The 21,913-nt window shown below is 38.7% G+C and overlaps 1 protein-coding gene across 1 annotated transcript in view; it reads left to right on the top strand.

The window, feature by feature from the left end:
- Positions 1-21,913, top strand: part of il1rapl2 (interleukin 1 receptor accessory protein-like 2) — a 346,643-nt gene that overhangs the window by 272,183 nt on the left and 52,547 nt on the right. The window contains exon 6 of the mRNA XM_062425656.1: positions 14,023-14,097. Coding sequence (XP_062281640.1) covers positions 14,023-14,097 — 75 coding nt within the window. The remainder of the gene's footprint in view (positions 1-14,022; positions 14,098-21,913) is intronic.

Below are 21,913 nucleotides of genomic sequence, written 5' to 3'. Positions count from 1 at the left end.
TCTCAGCAGACGTAGTTACACACACATTACACACACACACACACAGTCGCTTCTTCTTGCTCAATGTCATATATATGCATTTATCATCATAATCAACATTTAAGTCCCGACTCACCTTTTTATGAAAAGTTGTGCAAAGACCTTTGGAGGTCAAGGTTACCTGATGCTCCAAAAACTCACACACTGTGCCGTTTCTTTTGAACAGGTATGAACAGATCGGCAGAAAATCTAAAACTTCATTCATCATAGTGGTACGGTCGATGTGGTGCTAATGCTAGTTTGTGTTGACACAGTGATAAAGATGTCTATCTGTATGTGTGAGTGCTTGACAGTGGTTGACCCTATGCTTTGCCTGTGTTGGCATTGACAACTTTTCAAACTTGATGGGAAAACAAATGTGTGAATAAGTTCATCTGGAACATACACTGGTCTGAATAGTAACAAAAGTGGTAGAGGTACAGTACAGTAGTGATACCGATGCAGTTAATAATCACAGTGGAAGTGTGTTAGGGTGGCCATGTAGCAGCTGGACTTTAAAAGCAAGAGGCTTGAAGCAGAAGTTATGAGCAGACCAGCCAAGTGTTTATTTCTCCCATAAAGAACACATACACCACTGACAGTCATTTCTCCACTGGAGTTAATCCGTGGTCGCTGCATAGTGGCTGCCCACTACTCCTGATACTTAAAATGGGTTAAAGCAAAGGCTGAATCTCACTGTGTGACACTATGTGTGACAAATAAAGTTGAAATCTTCAGTCAGACATAGAGGGGTAAGTGGATGTTGGGGGCTAGGCCTATCTTGGACTTTAAGCTACTTAAAATAAAATTGTCCTGACTCATCTACGAAGGCCACTTTATTCCAAACAACTCCAGCTCATACATCTGAATATGTGCGTATCAACTGACCTATGTAGGTCTGTGGCAGAACATAGAACATTAAAGACCACGACCTATCTGGTGTTAATGAAGTTGCAGATAGTGTGCCACACGTGTAAATGCGCACATTACTCTCAATTTAAAGATGCATTTATTGTTTTAAATTGTTTTATTTGGTTACAGCTTTACTACAACAAAAACATCAATATCAATAATTTTAGCTGCTATCTGATAGATAACAGCATTTGAGAGAGACACTTAAAAGTTGACGCATTGCTAGATTATTCAACATCTTAACAGTTTTTCCACCTGCTCAACCTGAGAGAAAGGGAAAGAGAGAGTGCAATAGCCTACAGATAGCAGAAAGATAATTAGCCAAATCTCTATGGGTGGTTGAGCCGCCCCCAGCCCCTACGCTGGAAATAGTGTGTGTTCCCATCCATGCTGTCGGTGGGACCAGCAGCGGTTAGGTGAGAGTCCCTTAACTGATTTAAATCAACTAATTGGAGTCACTAACTCTACACTCTCACATTCACACATAAGCTGATGTGGTGGAGACTTAAAGATAGTGTTGTAATGCCTGCTGCTCTTCTCAAGGATGCTTTCCAGACTACATACACACATAATCTGTCCTAGTCTCCATTTCCTACTTTTTTCTTACTTGGATCTTTCTTTTAATTCATCTCATTTTCTTTCTCCTGCTCTCACAGTTTTCTGGTATCATTCTACATCTGCCCATGGGGGTGTTTCAGAGAGCAGCAGGGAAAGAGAGAGATCTCCAGGGTCACAGCCAAATGGATTTTTCATTGTTAGACTCAGAAGAGCATTTTACGTTCTATTGAGACTCATCATCAGCAGCTGACTTTCCCGCTTACATTTCACTTATTGCTCTAAGTGTGTTTCTGTCTGATGAAATGTGATTTTAAATAAGAGGGCTCATTTCTGTCGTGGAACCTTTCCATTATGATGGTTTTACATTTATTATATTTAAGTGTTGATAAATATTAAAGACAAGCTACGAGGATTCTTCTTCCTTTTTATGTAATCCAATTCTTCATCCATTTTAAGGATTTGATGAGGAAAAGTTATTAACGATGTCAAATCAAAGAATGCTAGAGTTACAACATTCTCAGTTTCTAACCTTTAAAATTGCCCTGAAGACATCAACTACACACACAGAAATGAATCCAGCAAAATGTGAGAAAAGTCAGTCTGAAATAGTTGTGTAGTAGACGCGTACATACAGAATAAGAAAGCAGGTGTTGGACCAAATAACTACATCTGTAACAGCAGAAAAAAGTGTTCACACTGCAGCTCCCAATGCAGGTATATATAAATAGAATATCACAAGTGACATTTTGAGCCTTCTGGTTTTCTTCAGACTAGAGACAAAATGTATATTTGCTATCTTAAATACCCAAAAGGTCACCCAGGTCACCTGACAGTCACATGATGTGCCAAACCCACTCAATATTTACAGGTGTATATATAAAAAATATAATACCAACCATAATAGTAGTACTATAAAGAAACATATGACAAATCCTTTGAAAAAATAGAATAAATAATGTATATACACATATGTACAAAGGATCCTGGATGGGTCATGGGACCCCAAGAGCACAATGACAAGACATCAGGCCATATAGCTGTCATGGCTTTATTTATAAAAAAAAATAAAATAAAAAAAAGAGGTGCCTCTATATTCTAAAAAAGAAGATATCCCTCATTTAAATGTTTCAGAACCAAATACATATAAATCCACATAATAAACAGATCCATAGCAAGAGAGCACCATGTTATAAATGGAAATGAGAAAGATGATGTGGGTAGGAGGGTAATGCACAATGTATTTCACAACCCCGGTAAGTTAACAGTCACTGAAAACTCAGTCTGGACATGGAAGGAAATATGTCACATGATAACTCTGTCACTGATAATATCAACAATATTTTACACTGAAACAAGAACCTTTTCATTCACTTGTGTCCTTCCAATCCCAATTTTTACTTTAACCATACTTTCTGCAAAATAATCTCTCAGCTTTAACAAACCAAATATTTAAACACCTTTTGTGTAGAAGTAATGTGATGTCACATCCTAGTCTTGAAGGCTTTAGTCAGTTAAATTAGTTCACCTGGTACCTGTCACATCTGAGCTCATCAAGTGGTGTTCTGTTTTCCTCTGCAGCCTCGTGCCCTCCCTTCAGATTGCTTCATTTTTAATTTATGCCTTTAATCATCCAGCTCTATGTGTGGAGTTAAGGGATAGTGCTTGTTTCCTCCATCAGGGTGTCCCTCCAGCGTGGCACTGCTCTGGAGCAGATGGTATCTGTGATAATGATCTACAATGCATATGCCTGCGTGTGTGTGTGTGTGTGTGTGTGTGTGTGTGTGTGTGTGTGTGTGTGTGTGTGTGTGTGTGTGTGTGTGTGTGTGTGTGTGTGTGTGTGTGTGTGTGTGATAAGAGGGAGGTGTACTTCGTTTTAAATGTTTCCCCCATCTCAGCACTTGCACCGGGGTCACATTAAAGCTCATCGATCTCACACACACACTTGCTTCACAAAGTGTGTTCTACCCTCAGGCTCCGGCTCTCTCTTGCATCAGAAATAGGCTTATGTATATTTCACACAACACCAGATCATCATAATGACATTACCAGAAAGCTGGACTTGCATCATCTCCGCTATGATTCAGCTTTCTGTTTATCAAGAGGCTTTTTAACAGCTCCGAATGATTCACCCTTCAGATCTTCTTGGTAATACATCCAAGACTGCTTGTGTCAGATCTGCTTTGTAATGGCATTTAAAGGAGTATGTTATCTACAAAGAAATGCTGTGTCTCAAATCTTGTACTCCTGTACTTACACTTCTTAATATTGTGAGTGCATAAGTGCGTTCATACTGAGAAGTATGGAAAAATGCAGTGCACTATGACTACCTGGATGGTGCACTCAAAACGGTCAAAAAGTTGAGATTGGAACTATGGACACTTTGCTCCCTTTTGGCTACGTAGCAGAAGGGGAGGGACCACTTTTCAAACAGGAAATGGTGACCATTGACGTTGTAACTATGGTGAACATCGTTGCATTATACGAATGTGTTACACATGTTTTCTGCACTAAGCACCACTATACTGTTGTCACATATGTTTCTTGGGTTAATTAAGCAGTCTGTAATGATTTGGTACCACGAACAATAACACGAATGCTAACTCTAGCTCGCTAACTAGCTAATCATCATTTTGGGTGATTAGCAAGTGTGCAACAGCTGTGTTTGATTTGAGACAAGACTTGCCTGTTGAAATTACACTACACAAGTAAGTACACAGAGTACTACACAGAAGAGTACTAACTGAAGTGATTTGAGACACAGTTTAAAAGAATGAGGACGCCCAAAACAAATTCCACATATTTGGTATATTGGTGGCACCAGTGCTCCATATTAACATGTTAGCATACAACTTTGTGGGCAACAGATACTGAAAGAATCTCTCATATTAATTAATCACACCTATCTCCTAGAAATAACATTTATATACCTCTAAATTCTTTTCCTAATTGTATTGTGTTAGCACATGTTGTAGCTGCCTGGATTATGTTCATTGGCTATGTTTTTGAGTCAAAGTGAGGTGATTGAAGTGGACGGGGTGTACAATTCATAGGACTTTAGCATTGGAGTCAGGGGTTTGCATCTGGATTTCTTTGTTGGGTTCAGGTTTAGGCAACTAAAGTACTTTGGTTTAGGGTTAGTCAAAGATATTAATAAACAGATTGTGTCTCCTGCTTCTCGTCACTGTGGACTTTTTTGAATCAAACCAAGACCATGATCTTTCCGTAACCTTTAACTACCGCTACCAGTGCCTTAACATAACCATAAAAAGTGTAAAGCCCTCCTCCACTAGAAAATGTGTGTATGAATGATGTATGTGCAGAGTTTAAAACCAGAAGCTGTTCTCATACTGTATTTATCTGCTGAAAGTGGAAAATTGGCTTATTCAGTCGTAGCAACCTGGTCGGATATTGCATGTAAAACTAAACAATTAACACTGTTCCCATGCAATGTATTATGATGTCTTTGTTCAGAAAATGGAGCATGTAATGTTAGTTTAGGCAGAATGTTTGTTTCAGCTGATTGACTTCAGCTGTTTTCTATATGCTCGACAGACATTGACTCCTCCACAGCTGCGCGGTGGGTAACATCCAATCACATTCGTGCAGGTTTACATTTTGGACTTTTTACCTGACAGTGTCACAATTCCCTCAGCTGATTATGCTCTCGCCAATGTAGTTTGCTGCTGCCCCTCCTCCACCACTCCTACCACCTCTTCTTGTGGTATGTCACATTATTGATTTTGAACAAGATTGAATGTTCACGTATCTGAAGCTGATTGCGGCCTGCTAACCAATCATCATCTTGCCTACCTGTCAAATTGACACTTCAAACTGTCAATCATGAGACTTCATTTTCTTGGAAACAACTTGTATTTTATTCTAATTGGATAACACTGCTATCAGGTGGAAGCTTCTTAACTCGTTTCGTTTTGGACGTACTAGGTTTCCGACAGCAACAATAATTATCAATTATTGAGAGAATGGGTCAAACACTGTGTCATATGTCTGTGGAGCCTGACCAAAAAAGAAGAAAGGGGGGGGGGAAGTAGACACATTTGTTTCTACCATCATTGAGGGCCCCTTTCTGCTTAAGGGCCCTTGGGCACTTGCCCAAATTGCCCATATTGTAGATCCGGTCATGGTATTACCTCTCTAAACAGAATCTTCATGGTTGCTTGGATTCTGTGATAGCTTCCTCACACAGCAGAGCCTTTACTTTCCAATTTGTTATTAAAGCTCATTTCACTATCAAAGACCACACCAACTTAGTTATGAGTTTAAAGATGTATTGCAACAATAGATGAGGGATGGAGGGATGGGGGTGTAGACTAAGGGATGAGATCATAATAAGGTGTGATGTAAGTACTTCTTGTGCAGAAATAAGGGAGGTATGAGTTGTGGTCTTTGTTCCCAAACTTAGGTGCAAAACTTAATCATTGACAGAAGTGTGAAACCTTTGAATTAGTGTCTTCTGTTGTCTGGTTGCCTTCTCAAGCTTCTCAAAATGGAACACCAAAGTCAACAATCTCCTTAAAGGCATCATTTTAAAAAGTAATATATTATAAAGATGTAAAAGTCAAACTCTCAACTGAACAAACTCTGAAACATGACTGATGTAAGTGGCTGTCATTCATAAAGCGAGACAGCTGACACACACACAGCTCAGAGATAAAGGCATACGTGCAGACAAATGCACACTGATGTATATACACATGTTCACACACACACACACACACCAGCTCATTTGCATATCAGTGGGAACATTCGGTCGGCTTGTATTCGCTTTCTATCTCCGAGCGCATGTAGAGGCTCACTCAGCATACACACACACACACATACACACACACACACACACACACACACACACACACACACACACACACACACACACACACACACACACACACACACACACAGTCTTCTGATAGTGTTAGTTTTTAATGACACGTTGACTCTGCTCAGAGGACATGAATGATTCACAAATACACACACACAAAAATGTACACACACATACGTATCTACAAAAATGCACACTCGCGCACACAAACACACACATGCACAGTGGCAGCGGTGACAGAGTTCTAACTAGCTACAATTGCTGGGAAATTATTTGTAAGATCTTAAATAGGCATAGAATTGCCAAATATTTCGACGCCCCTGCTCCGCTCTGTCGCTTTTAAGATTCCTCCGTTCTGATGCTATGAAAGCACATGAAAACAAGTCGAATGGAAGGAAAAACGGAGCTAGACAGAAAAAGGAGATGAAGCGATATAGAGAGATATTTGATGTCAGAGTGGCTGATAAAGAGAAAAGACAATTAAAAAAATAAATAAATAAATACTAACCAGCTGATTTGTGGCTCTTTCACTCATCTCTGTTTCATGTCAGAGTTTCCCCACATATTGCCATCAAGATATTTACTTTGCATGACACCAGTAAAACATTTTCAATGATTATATTTTTTCTCTTAACCCTTACATACTATTCAGGTCCAATGAAAAATGCTCTCTGAAAACTTCATTAAAGATTAATCCCCAATTTATTAATGACTGATGAAAGTGCATGAGTCAAAATTACAATTGCGGTTTTGAAGTTTGGTATAGAAGCTAATTATAAGTGGACACTGTCAGAATATGGACTCTACCTAAGGAATAATAATGGCTTCCCCAATCAGAGTGACCAATCTGCACCCAAACGAAAGAAGTCAAATTAGACTGTACTCTGACAGGAATAAATGAGTCTTACTGTGAATACGGCATGACACACAAGTCTGAATGTATCAGGACTAAACATAAATGTCTCCCTGCTTCTCTGCACCGCCAGACATTTCATAATGCTCCAAAAGGTCAAATCAATTTCATACACAGAATATAGTGTCTGGTTATGCTCAGTGAGCAGCACAGAATCTACACATTCTTCACTGTTGTTTAAGTGAACACTGCAGCTGACAGCAAACAGACTGTTTACTCAAATACTGAAGTTAAGTACCTGTTGAGCTTCTTGCACTTAAGTTGAGTATGTTATCATTTATGCTACTTTATATTTATTTCCCCATGTTTCAGACAGAAGTATGACGCAACAACCTTTTGAAAGCTATAGTTAACTATGTACTTTTCATGATAGGATTGCATATGTAAAGCACTGGTCTATTAAATATGATGCACTACTAACCCTTACTGTACATACTATTCAGGTCAAATTTGACCCGTTTTGACATTTGACAGCTGTAAAAAAAGAAAAAAAAAGAAGTATTTTACCCTGAAATTTGATGACTTTTCCTAAAGTGGCCCAAAATGCAAAAAATGCAAAATATTCAAAAATGTTATACTCTTATATAGGTGCTACAAATGTTTGTCCATTGAGGCTGTTCCGGGTCTAATTTGACCTGTATCTATTGACATGTATTTTAGTTAAATGAATAGTTAATAGTTTGAATAAGATAGTAGTTATGAGGATTTCTTTTTATGATGTAGCAGTGAAGACTGATGGCTCTAATGGTTATACAATAAACCCCACAGTTCATAAAGTTCTTGACATTTTCAGTTTCAATAAAATACATTTAAATCATTATTGCTATGTTATATTTTCATGTCTTAGGTAAAATAGTACGTTTTCTCCAAACAAGAGTGGTCTAAAACTCTCTCTGCTCTCTCAAAAGTCAAGGTTTAATCACCAATTTAACTATTGATGCATTCTGAATAGATCTGTGGTTCAAAATTGGGTATAGACACTTTTTATGAGGGGATTCTTAGTCCGGGTCAAAAGTGACCTGGAACATCCTGCGAGGGTGTAGACTATGAACAGTATGTAAGGGTTAATGCACTATTATAAATGAATACTTAATATATTAAGTTACTCTTACCCAAAAATGTGTATAATAGTAATCCCCATGTGCCTCTCCTCCTCTGTTTATGACATCATGCATCAGTAATAATAACTCAATAAAACATACATAATCATTTTTAAAAAAGACTACCTTAAACCGATACAAGGGTTAAAATAAACACTCCCACCTCTGTCATTTCTCATTTTCCTGACAAATTACCTCTTGCAATCATGCAGAAATTGACTGTCCTCACTGAGAAGCTGAGATGGAAGTTGCATGAATGCCATGAAAGAATGCTTGTAGGAGGTCCACACATGTAGTTGTTGTGTCAAAAATATCAGAGATTGTGGCTCACTCTTCCTGTCCCCCATCAACAGTCAACCTCAGTTTTGTTGAAGATACCCTGTGGAGTTTTTGGCTATTAGTAGCAATATTTTTGATAAATGTGTGCTCCAGCCTACTTATCAGGTGTGGAATTATCAATAAAGAGCCACATTCATTTCATATTTATCGCCTGAGTGCACAGCTTACCGTGACAGCCCTCACAGTATTAGTCTGTACTTTTGCAAAATGTGTCTCAAATGAAGGTCCTTGTGACAAAAGAAAAAGACTAATGTGTCAAAGGTCAGATGAAACTGAGGGTGTTGGGTAGAAAAAGATTTTTCTATGCTTGACTGAAAGTCAAAATGAAGTGATCCTGAAAGTGCTGAGGTCATAATATTTGTAGCAGAAAAACATATGATATGAACATTGTTTCAATATCATCTTGTGATCTATTGTAATAGGAAAGTTTCATGTGTTGTGAATCTTGCTGTCTTGAGATTTCAAAAAGAAAATAGAGAAAAAAAGGTCACATTTGGTTTGTCACACAAACTGTATTCATTCCATCTGTTGAGATAAAAACTGCAACAAGACAGCGTTTCTTTTAATCTACTTGGAGCACATGGTGAGCTGAAATGATCAGATCAGGGCTATTCAGATAGCGTCAAAGTGTTCTTAAATCACAGAAAAGTTACCTTAAAGGACTTTCAAGCATTTGAAACTTTCTGGTGCTCACATATTGTGTATTATCATCCCAATTGTTTTACTAAGGAGGTCAGTCACCCCCTTGTTAGTAACATCAAGACCACCTCTAAGAACCTTGGTATCCTTTTTCACCAACATTTGAATTTTGAACCTCATATTTCTGAACTCATTCAGTCTTGATTCTTTCAGCTTAAAAATATTGCATGAATCAAACTTACACTATCAGCCAAAAACATGGAACTTCTGGTGGATATCTTAATCTTTTCTCACTTACTGTAACACACCATTTACTTGCAGTACTCAGTCCTCTCTAGGTTGTCTTCAATTGGTGCAAAATACATGTCATTGGACTCCAATAAAACACATAACCGACTTCAAAATGTAACGAATCATGCACATAGCCTGGCGCCTGCAGCCACTCCAAAACCTTTTATTTGTCCCCTGTTCCTATTTTAATTGGTTGTGGCTCCTAAACTTCAGAACAGCCTTCCCCCCACTCCATCAGATCTGCTGAATCTGTGGTTTATTTTAAGCAGCTGCTGAGAACTCATTTCCATAGGTTAGCCTTTAGTTGTTTTTTTGGTCATGAATCATGTATGTATACTTATATTTGTATTGTATCATATTTGTGAAGCGTTTCAACCAGATATATGCTGCCTGTAATGACTGCAGCTGGAAAAAAGCACTAAAACAAACTTTGACTACTCTAAGGTTTTTGTAGTGATTATTGCTCTGTCTGACCTAATGTGCAGCACTACCTAACTTGAAAAGGTCAAATTCTGAACTGAACACAACTGAACTGAGGCAGCTGCATTGTGCATCTTTATAATCTGGTCTTGGTAATTAGTTTGTCTGCTCAATGTACACGGTTTTGGTGCTAAAACACACATGGGAACATCTAATCAAACATCACACAATCATGTAACATTAGGTAACAAAGAACTAGAAAATGACTATGTTGGTGTCTTGGTGCAAAAATGTAGCAAAAAAAACAAACCTGAACTAGAAGAGACCCTTTTTTCCTATTGTTCACTTGATGTCTGATAAATCAAGGTTGAATTGCAAATCCAACACCACCCTAATGACACCCCCCCCCCACCCCCCACACACACACATACACATTCAGACATAGACACGAATGAAAAGTTCAAAGATCTCAATTGCATGATTTTGTGTGTGTGTGTGTTTGTGTGTGTGTGTGTGTGTGTGTGTGTGTGTGTGTGTGTGTGTGTGTGTGTGTGTGTGTGTGTGTGTGTGTGTGTGTGTGTGTGTGTGTGTGTGTGTGCGTGCGTGCGTGCGTGCGTGCGTGCGTGCGTGCGTGCGTGCGTGCGTGCGTGCGTGCGTGCGTGCGTGCGTGCGTGTGTTTGTGTGTGTGTGTGTGTGTGTGCGTGTGTCTATGAAGCCATGTGCTAAAAGTAAACAGCAACCCCATCATTATCATCTATTCACCACACACCTTTTGATATTCAAATTTTTATTCCGGTTAATACACACCCCAAACACTCATGCATCCGCAATCTTCTTTTCAAGACGTAGTGGTCTTTTGTGAATTAATAGCAGTGCATCCAGCGAGACTTTTGGTAATTTTGTGGCCAGTGGTGCTGTGTAACCACAACAGACAGTTGGAATCAGGGTCCTGTTGGGTCCAATGTAATAAAGTTTTTCTGCTTGAGGAATATCTGTCAAAAGGGAAAATATCCCTGACATATCCACAAAAACATTTTGCTGGATTTTGAAGTAAGAAGTTGGTAAAGACCCAAATGTATATAGAGAGACACACTGCATCTCTACTTACTACTTTGATTTCGCCAAGTTCACAATGAGCCTCCAAAATACCAGGCAGATGCTGGCAAATTCACCCGAAGCCACCAAAAGCCACGCCTAACCCATGTCTGGTCTTTAGATGAAAGAACATTTTCAAACACAGTTACCTTGGTCTACTGACGTCTACTTGGACTAATGTGTATGTCTTTACACATAAGAAGAGACAGTTGTTTCACTTTTGTTCTCGATGAAAACCGTAACTAAAGGCCTGTACATGAGAATGAGAAGGGAAAGAGAAAAGGAAAGGTAACAGAAGAGTAAAGGCTGGGAGTAGAGGACAGAACAGGAGAGGAGTAGGTCTAGGTGAAGGGTTGTCTCATTAATCTTAAAAGTGCGCAGCCGAACCTCCAGAATGCAAATGAAACTATCAGTCTTATCAGAGAAACAGAGGGAGGGATGGAGTGATAGGAGGATTGACAGGGTTATTGGGATAAAAAGGAAAAAGAAAGTTTAGATGAAGTAGTAAAAAACTGCGTGTAGTGTTCCTGTCACAAAGGAAGTCACAGAATTTACAATAACACTGAAAGTCAGAGTAATGAAACAGCTTCGGGTGTGATACCTCTACCTCCGATATGAACACTGAGCAGTGTGTAAGTCGCTGTGCATCAAAGTATATGACCAACATATGAACTCAGTACTTACAGAGCTATTTGTGTATTTTAATGGATATCTACAATGTCCCACCTTAGTATCTATTTTCTAATGTTACTTTTAAACCTGCATTTTGGTTCATTTGGTCCAGTCTAAAGAATCAATTATACACCGTTGCCTTTTAGTTCTGGTCTGTTTCATGTTCATTTATTACAACCAAGAGGATTAAAGATTAAATCATGAGGATTAATAGTTAACTCATTCATTGGACTGTCATCATGCATCATCATAGCTTCATGGACACACTTTGGGGAAATCTAATCATGCTGCATTTTACAACTCCCTCTGTATCTCTCTTTCTCTGGTTTCACTAAGAACTCATTAAAAAAATAATTCATGGGCATTAGTAGTCGAAAATGCAACTTGACCTCATACTGTATGTGATGAATAATGACCACCAGGTAGAAACTGGATGAAAAAGACATTTTGAACTATAATATCATGGGGGAATAGTTGGTTTTTAATGAGGAACCACCATGCATACTGTGGTTACCAAATGATCTAGCATACCATAAGATGATAAGAGGGCTGATGATCTGCAGATAGTCTTAGCTGTAATTTGCTTTTGAATTCATTGTAACATCACATACCTACTCTTGCAAAATTCTGTGTCTGGCTTACTGTCTACTGTTAGTAGGGCTGGGTATCGTTTCAAAAATTACAATACCAGTACCAATCCAAGTGCCCTTAAATTGATACTGATACCAATTGAGTACTTCATTCGATACCCATTGTACATTTTGTGCACTTGCTTTTATCAGGCGTAACAGTCGTGTAGCGTAGCCACACTTTAGAGCATTTAGGTGGCATCTTGGCTGCTGAACTGCTAAGCGTGCTATCTCAAAATCACCACGAGTTTGTTTAAAGTGAACCAAACAGGTTATGAAAGCACCCGATCTCTGCTCTGATAGTGAAAAGAAAATGATCTAAGCTGCTTATTGTAATGTGAATGAAAAAAATGAGCAGACTTGGTTAAGTTCTGTTTTCATTTATATCTAAGAGAATGTTCTTATGGATCAATATTGTTCTTTTATAAGTTTTTTTTTCAGTTCACTTATTAAGAGAATGCACAGGTGATGTTTTGTATGCCTCTGAAATCCAGGCGTCCCTCCAGTACCTGCTTCAATGTCATGTTTCACAGCATATGATTGTGATAATCAGATGACATATCCCAACAACTCCTCTGTAGAGTAAATAGCCCAGGCAGTTTAAAAAAAAAAGAAAAGAGAATAGGGAGTACTGAAAGACATAACAGATTTATTATATGGTCAGAGGTAACGAGGTAGAAAGGTGTTGGACAGAGTTCGTTGGTGTTCAGCGTACAGTGAGGTGAAATTGAGAGGTGCTTCAGGTGGAAGTAGAGTGTGTCCGCAGGTCATCAGAGTAGAAAGGCGGCCGGTCAGACAACTTGTTTGTCTGCAAAGAGACAGAAAGAAATCACTGACTGAATGCTGACCTGCCTCTGCAGCTCAGACAGCATCTCACAGTAGGTGTGACAGTCAATGTGGTCCAGTCTCTGTGTGTTTGTGATGCTGCGGGGCAATTGGTAGAGCAATTCTTTCCTTGAGCTTTTCCTCACAAAATAGTTTACAGTGTAAAGCCCTACAGTCACTATGCAACTGTTTTCCACGTATATCTGAAAACACGAACACCTTTTTCTACAGTTTGAACATTATGTCAGCTTGTTCCTGGCTCAGAAATTTGACAAACAAATCAGCCTAATCTCAGTCCTATATTATTATTATATGTATTTTATTTGTCACTCTCCAGCTCTAACCTTTCTTGTGTTTCCCTCTCGCTCTTTCTGTCCTCGCACTACTTCTGCGGGGGATTTCATTCAAATGACAGACGTGCTGGTGCATTGAAGTAGAGCTGAGCACTTAATTTGTTTTGTTTTGACTGACATTTAGAGATGCCGCTTCCTACATGTTCTACCTTTTCAATTTGGAAATTATGACATCTTTTGATTTAATCTATTCAAGCCCAGTCGGTAAATTTAATAGTTTTGATGAATGTGATGAATGCGTGTGTGTAAAATTGAGAAAGAACGTGTTTTTTCTCCTTTACCTTTTGTGATTCTCAGACATAGAATTTGTTATGTGGGAATGATGAGCTCATTACATGATGATATGTGTTGTCAAGCAAAACTCATTGATTTAAAATGCTCACACTCCTGATAGTCATTCTGCATCTCTTCTCCTTCTCAGCTCTCCAGACCACTCAGCCTCCCAAGGTCCTTTTTCCCCCGGAGAGGCAAGACACAGTGATAGAAATCATGCCTGGTAAGGACCAACTGCACTACTCTGTTTCTTTATTCTTCAGTCTAAGTAGTTATCCTTCAGGTCCTCATTTTGAAAATGTTTCCATCTTTGGTGCAAAGTGCTTATTTCTGTGGTACTTCTTCAAGGCATGGCATCCCTATGCCCTATTGGGACAATTTTTTTTTTGTTGGTTTTTTGCATTGTCAAGACTGAGGTAGTCAGTTCAGTGTGACCTTCAGGCTTAAATTAACCTACAGCTGGAATTGTGCTTGATGGCTAATTTGTAGACACCTTCAATGTAAGTTTAACAGGTTGGTAGGTTCAGCAAAAGATTGTTGTCTCTTGATGGTAACAGCACAACACTTATTTTCTTCATTTATCTTGCTTTGTTTCTGAATACGAAACTACTCTTTCAATCCTTTATTTACATTCTATCATTCAGAGTAATAGAGGGTCAGGGGTTGCAATCATCAGAAGGTTTGCAGTGCAAATGGCTTTGCTAATGTTGTCTTCACTTTCAACGTATTCCACCAGCATTAACAACCTGTAGGAAAAATCACAAGCTGTCTGGGATGACCCTTCACAGTTTTTGTGGTCTCCACATGGTGTCTTAGCTACCATGGCCCCAAAATGTATTGATACAGATTTGCAAGCTACAAAGCTACATGGAAACCCAGTAATACACATTAACCTTGTGGAAGAGTTTCTTCTTTTCTATCTGCTAGTGCTGCACATTTTTGATTGGTTAGATTTTCTGTTCATAATGATCCTGTAAGTAGATGTTTTCTTGGTCTCTTCAGCATTGGTGCGATCATTTTGTAGCTTAACTACACAGGTCCTTCTCTGTTTATATTGAACTGAGTGATGTCAAATGCATTATCGGCTCTGGGCAAAAGTATTGAAAGATTGGCACCAAGTAGAAGCCAAGTTTTTACAACAGAAAATGTCGACCCCTATATGAGCTAGCCATGGACTTATTATTGTTGTGAACTACACATAACTACACAGCTTATGTGAAACTGTAATAGGTTCCATCCATGGAATTACATTTATTGATTTTAGCATCTGGTGCCATAAAGTCTTAATATCTCATATCTGTTAGTATCTCTACATGGGAACTAAGGTATAGTTAGGGTTAGGCAAAGATTATGGTTATGGCTTATAGAAAACTAAACATTAATTATAGATATGTGATAGGACAGGACCACCACCCCGACCTGCACCACATTACTTTGCCTTGACTTGCTGCATTATACACACACTACTTCCTACATTGGCACCGAATGTTGGCATTGGATGCGAATCAAGAGGTGCTGAATCATGTAATATGAATGTAATACTAAAGGCATACTGGGCTGGCATAGAGTCTTTTGACTGAGATTGCTGATTTCCCTTACCATTATGGGGAAAACTGTTTTCAGGCCAGTGAGTGCCATGTGAGCAATACTCTGAAATCACCTCACAACCCAGCATTGTCCTTGCAGGTATGATAAAGAGATACTTTAGTGAACCCAGCAGGGAAATCACCTCCCTCAATGGGGACATCAGAGGTCAGGTTCAGCTACAGAACAGAAGCCCTGAAACTGGTGGGAATTCAGTGTCATACAGTTGAAAGATGGTGTCCCTGCACTCTATCCACTCCTGCCCTGCTGTATTTGTGTTCCTTTATCTCCTCTGCTCAGCAATTAACAGTGACTTATGAGCAGATATTTACTCAATGCAACTTAATTTGTGCTAAAGCATTAACAGAGCCTGCATAAGCCTCACTACAGCGCTGCTTATCTACTGATGAGAACTGCCAGACAGTCAAAACCGTGACATTTTCAAATTCAGTCTTTTCACTTTGATTCGTCTTTACTTGGTGATTTTCAGATTGAGAGAAAAAAATGTTTGCAGGATGTGATTTGCTTGTGGGGAATGGTGGGGATTTCCTCTTCTTTCTTTCGCCTCTACTGAGTTATTTTTATTCCCAATGGGGACAAAAGTGTATCCCCCCTCATAGTGATTCATGCTGCTTCACCACATAACATATCGAAAGTAAAAGTAGGCTATTTAAAGAAGAAATCTAAGTGCTGCAATGTGAGAACAGCCTATAATGTAAACAACAATAAAATCAGAATTGTACTTTCACTGTGACAATAGAAATAGCACCATATCTAGGCTACATGATGACATTGTAAATGGAAGAGGGTTTGCCACCTTCCCTGCTCAGAGATTTGCAGAGATGTGGGTCAATGAGGGGCAATACATAAGGGATGACCTCTGTTTTTATAATGACAGCATGTTCTACTATTGCATGCTGTGATTACTTTATATTCAGTATTGAAGTTTGCTGTGTGTGCAAAGAGCTGAATTAAACAGTGACTTGCAAGAATGACATTAAGTATATTGGCACAGTACTGAAAGGAGCATTGGGAGATTTAATTCTGGCATGTTAAATTAGCATTTAACCTTTTGTTTTGTTGTATATAATCACATCTCCTGTGTGTCTGCATGAGGGAAGGACACGACATGAACTCCACATCACATCGCTGAGAGGGAAAATAATACACTACTTAATGAGTTTCTTTGTGTTAATTGATTAAAATATTTCTGCAAATGGAGAGGTCAAGTTCCATTTTCATAATTGTTTTATTTAAGATCATAATCATTTGAGAAATGTTACTGTAACAGCTGCAATAGAGTATATATAGGCCCACAGTGGTTCTGATTTGTTTTCATGAATAAAACTGTTTAAACCACCCCCACAAGCCTCGCACCCTGGATGTCTGGGCTGGCAACTTATATCAGCCTTAAACCCTTAAAATAAAACATTTTAGCACTGTTATCAGTAGTCTGAAGGCAAGAGGAAATCAGGTTTCTGTTATGCATGTTAACAAAAAATAACAAGACATGTTTTATAAATCATAGAAAGAAAGACAGACAGGAAGGGTCTCATTAAAACTCTTTAGGATTTGCTTGTGTGTTGTGTTCTGCTGTGGGCCCGGTTGGCTGGCTTCCTTGCCAGCTGTGTGTGTGTGTGTGTGCGCGCGTGCGTGTGCGTGTGTGTGTGTGTGTGTGTACATGCACATGCTTTTTTAAAGTGCATATGTGCGTGCATGCATGTGTGTGTCCTGCTGTTCAGTGGTCTCTCTGACAATGTTAACACTGTAGGCAGAAATGTGTTTGGATGTGTGTGTGTGTGTGTGTGTGTGTGTGTTGTGTTTCCATTAACTCCAGATTGATGTAGTAACAAATAGGCCCTAAGGCCTCTGTACACTGATTGCAGCAGGGACACCTTTTAATGGGCACTGCAACCTCACCCCCCAATAGCCCCACCACAACCAAAACACACACACACACACACATGTTTGCATAGCTATCTTAGTGAGGACATTCATTGACATAATGTATTCCCTAGCTCCTTACATTAACCTTGACCATCACAACTGAATACCTAACCCAACCCTCACCCTAAACTAAACCTAAACCCAGTTCTAACCTTTACCCTAAAACCAAGTCTGAAGCCTCAAACAACCCTTTGAAGGTGTATCAGAAAGTGAGGACCACCCAAAATGTCCTAATTTTCCTAAAATGTCCTCACTTTCCTGAAATGTCCTCGCTTTTCAGGTGTAAAATTCACATTGGTTCTCACAACGATAGCTATACAAGTACACACACACACGCACAACACTCACAGTGTGACCCTGCAGTACATTTTTAATTATCATCTTGTTTTAACCTGGGGGAGATTTACATCAGCAACCAAATTTATGTTGTTCACCCCCCCCCCACCGCACCACCTCTACCCCTCCTCTCTTCCTTCGCGCATTCATTTGTTCTCCTCTTCATTCCTTTATTATTTCCTCCCAGTTAACTGTTGGTTCCTCTCCCTTTCTTTCTCTTTTCTCTTCTTTTTTTAATGTTTTTCCCTCTTCGCCACCACACTTCCTCCCCCACTCTCCTCTGCTTTTCTCATCATTCCATAATGCTATGGGTTACACAATTCATTATGCTGATTGTTATTATACTAAAATGAGCTACAGGCAACTGGCAAAAAAACAAAATAACCCTCTAATAATTAAAGATTGATTCATAATATACGTTTAAAGGATTTTCACATTATAATAAAAGAAAGAAAGAAAGAAAGTAAAACAGGAATAATGGTGCTTGAAGAGTTATTTCCACATCTCCTGATAAATAAAACCCTTTGCTGTCAGAAAAGTGTAGGTGCAATACCATCAGCACTATTAGCAGCTTACAGAGTCTGGAAATTGCTCAGAATAAATGCATAATCTAAATGTCAGATGCATTTAAGACTTGCTGTATTTTTAACTAAGAAATAATATTGGTGTCACAGGTCCACCCTCGGGTTAATAGGAGAACAATATTCATCCTGCCATTATGACGACAGTTTGGATTCATGTCTCTCGATGCATTTCCATGAAATAAACTGTAAAATATGATAAAACATATGTCTGTTGATTAAATACAGGAGTGCTAACCAATAAATTATTTGATGAATCCAAAGAAAAAGGTTAATCAATACATTAGTCACAACTTAAACAATGATGTCTTTTTTTTCTCTTTTGGTACAGTGAGCCAAATGAAAGGAAATAGACAAACTGATTCATGTAGAAAGTGAAAGTTAATGTGAATATGAAAATGCACATGAACTGGGCCGCAATAAATTGTGATGACTTGATAAATTAAACACAATTTGATTCAATGACTGGTAATGTATATTCCTTTTATTCACCACAAGCTCAACAAATTGTTCGTCATTTAAGTCATTTGTCATACCAGTGCTCTCAGACCTAAATGTCAGTCGTATTTAAAATCAGTGAGGCTCAGATAATCGCTAATTGAAACTGTTTCTCTCCTCCGATGTTGGATCACTCCACTCCTTCCTCTCTCCATCACATCCACGTGGTTCACCTACAGGTAGATATATGAGTGAGTATGAGTGTAACACAATCTGATACCTGAACGTCTAAGAAATACTCCTGAGAACCTAAGCTTTGACTTGGGAGTTTAGTTGTTTTTTTTTAAATAGGACTTTATGTGAAGAAGCTAAAGTAACTTTTAACAAAACTGAAGTGTGATACTAATCTATGACAGCAGGGACTCCTAACGCTACATCTCAACGCCCTCCCTCAGAGACTTAGACAGCCAATAGCAAGCCTCCAAAGCATGTGTCACATCAATCATTACAGCATTCATGCATAACCCGTCTTGATCATTCATTGTGTCCAACATTATAGATGCTTTAAAACATACAAAAAGAAAGATTATGGAAGATATTTTACCATACAGTATATTGACAATATTAGATCTGCTATGATTTATATTATGTAAAAAAGTTTTAAAAAGGTTCACGTAGTAAGTAACCATTATAAGTGATGAACATCCATGACGGTCCTAGAAAATGCTTGTATGTTAATCAAATAACTGTGTCCAATATCGAAAATAAAGGGATTGTGTGGACCTCAGGAAGAGTAGTTGCTAACTTGGTAGAGGCAAATGTGGATCCAAATAAATACATTTATAAGCCTTACAATAAAGCTTACTCAAAAAGTTGTTTTTTTTGTACTTCTGATTAAACAATTAAGCTAATATGTTGATTTGTGAGCTTCAGAGGTGCTAGTAGTCAGATTATGTTAGCTTTTGACAGAGTCTGGTTTCCCTGTTTCCATTCTTTGTGCTAAGCTAAGATAACAATCTGCACGTTTTTCCAACATATAAAACATTTTACAGAACTGCATAGGTTCTCTGTTCATGTGTTTGAGTTAATTTGCTGGTGACATGCTTAGTCATGTTGGAGCTTAAATAGCCTTCATGGAATGTACATATCTGGACATATTAAACACATGTATACATACAGTGGACACACGGATGCTAATGAGTTTAATGTTTCTTAGACAACATTACCTTGCACTTATTGAAATTTTGTTGGGGATGTTTTACTGGTTTACGATATGAAAAGGAAAAAACTCCTGCACACTGTCTAGCTCACTTTTGTTTGTTAGTAACTGCAATGTTTTGGTCTCTCAGACCTTCATCAGATATATCACGGACGGCAATACCACATTTTAATACAAGAGTTGTCTCAATCATCTAATGAGAAGACTTGAAAGATCACTCTGACTAATTGATGAGTACCTGTGCTGTACAGGTGCTTTTTCCTGCTTTTATCATTTCTTTGATTGCACCTTCCTCCTACGCACTTGCCACTACTCAGCTGTGCAGAGATTCCTTTCTTTTTTTGACTGGTTTATGATGTGTAGCTAAATGATTAATGAGTTAATTGAAGACATAATAAGTTGATTAATTGATCATGAAAAACGCATTAGTTGCAGGCCTACTTTAGACCATACATGCACACAAACAGGAAAACATCCTCACAGAAACACACCGACACACACACACACACACACACACACACACACACACACACACACACAACACACAGTATAAGGTGCCAGTGTGAGGTTGGTTGAAAGGCAGGCAAAGATAAGGAGGCAGGCTTTCTGTCTCTTTTTTCTTCCTCCCCTCTTGTCTCTTTTTTCTCCGTCTGTCTCTGTCTTCTACCTTCCCCATCGCGTTTATCTCCGTCTGTCCGTCTTCCTCTGTCCCTGCGAGGTGTCTGCCTCTATCTCACTTTCCTTCCATCTGTCTGTCTTCCTTCCTCCGCTCTCTATATCTCTAACTGTCCCTTTGTCTTTCTCTCTCGGCTCATTCAGTCCTCTCATTCATGTGCTTTAAAATGGTGATGCGTCATGTCATTATTCCCTTTCAAAGTGTCAGAGAGAGATAACACGGGGTGGGAGGGGATGCAGGATGAAGTGAACACAAGAAAAGGTCTTTATATTTCAGAGTTCCATCCATGTGAGAGACTCTTTGTATTTGCAGTTGTTAGTCATCCTCAGCCATGTAATTCAGAGTAGAATAATGAAGCACAAAGGCTCTGCAAGGTGTCAAGTTATCTGCAACAATAACACACAATTTATTCATTTATTTTTGCGTGTCTAGTTAAAGGTGATAAAAAACATGTCTCTGTAATAAAACCTGAAAAATTGCTGCTCAGAAAATAAATGGAAAAGTGAGAAGGCTAAAGATGGATTAACGGTGAAAGACAAACAGTACAGTAGGGAGGAAAACAATAGTGGAGAATAAAAGTGTGGTTAAAAAAACAAAAGCAACTGAGAAACACTAAGCTGACTAACTGGAAGAATGCTTTTATTTCACCGACGTGTCTTAGAACAGGGTCTTCTTCAGGGTCATTTACAGGGGAGGAAGAATAAAAGAAAACAGGGATTAAGAGAATGAATAAAAGAATAAAAATACAGAAGGGTTGAAAACAACAGAAGGGAGAAGCTAGGAAGCCAATAAAGGTTATAAGTAGAGGTCAGAAAGAGGTTTTAAAAAGCAATAAGTGGAATAAGGGATAGGAGGACATGAAATGGATGGAGATATGAAGGAAGATAGAGGAAGGAGAGATAAACAAGGCAAGAGGCAAAACAGACAAAAGCACACTTTTACTTCCTTATTGAGTCTGAAATGACAACTGTTGCTGGGAGATTTAATCAGCTGTAGCTGGCTAGCTGACTTAGCTAAAGTTAGCTTTATGAGCTAAAAACTCCTTACTGCTTACACCTAAACTTTCTCATGTTTCAAGCTAACTTGGCTAGCATATGCGCTTTCGCTGCCTATCTAACATTGCAAGAGAAAATGCGTTTAGGATGAGGACTTCAACTGCTGACTTATGCTAACACACCAGCCAATAATTAAATAAAGACTATTGCACAGTGGGAATATCTGAGTTACCTCTTTATCACTGTAGTCACACGTACACACT

This window comes from Scomber scombrus, chromosome 9 (assembly GCF_963691925.1).
Source record: "Scomber scombrus chromosome 9, fScoSco1.1, whole genome shotgun sequence".
Taxonomy (NCBI): Eukaryota; Metazoa; Chordata; class Actinopteri; order Scombriformes; family Scombridae; genus Scomber; species Scomber scombrus.
This window is presented reverse-complemented; position numbering and strand designations above follow the sequence as displayed.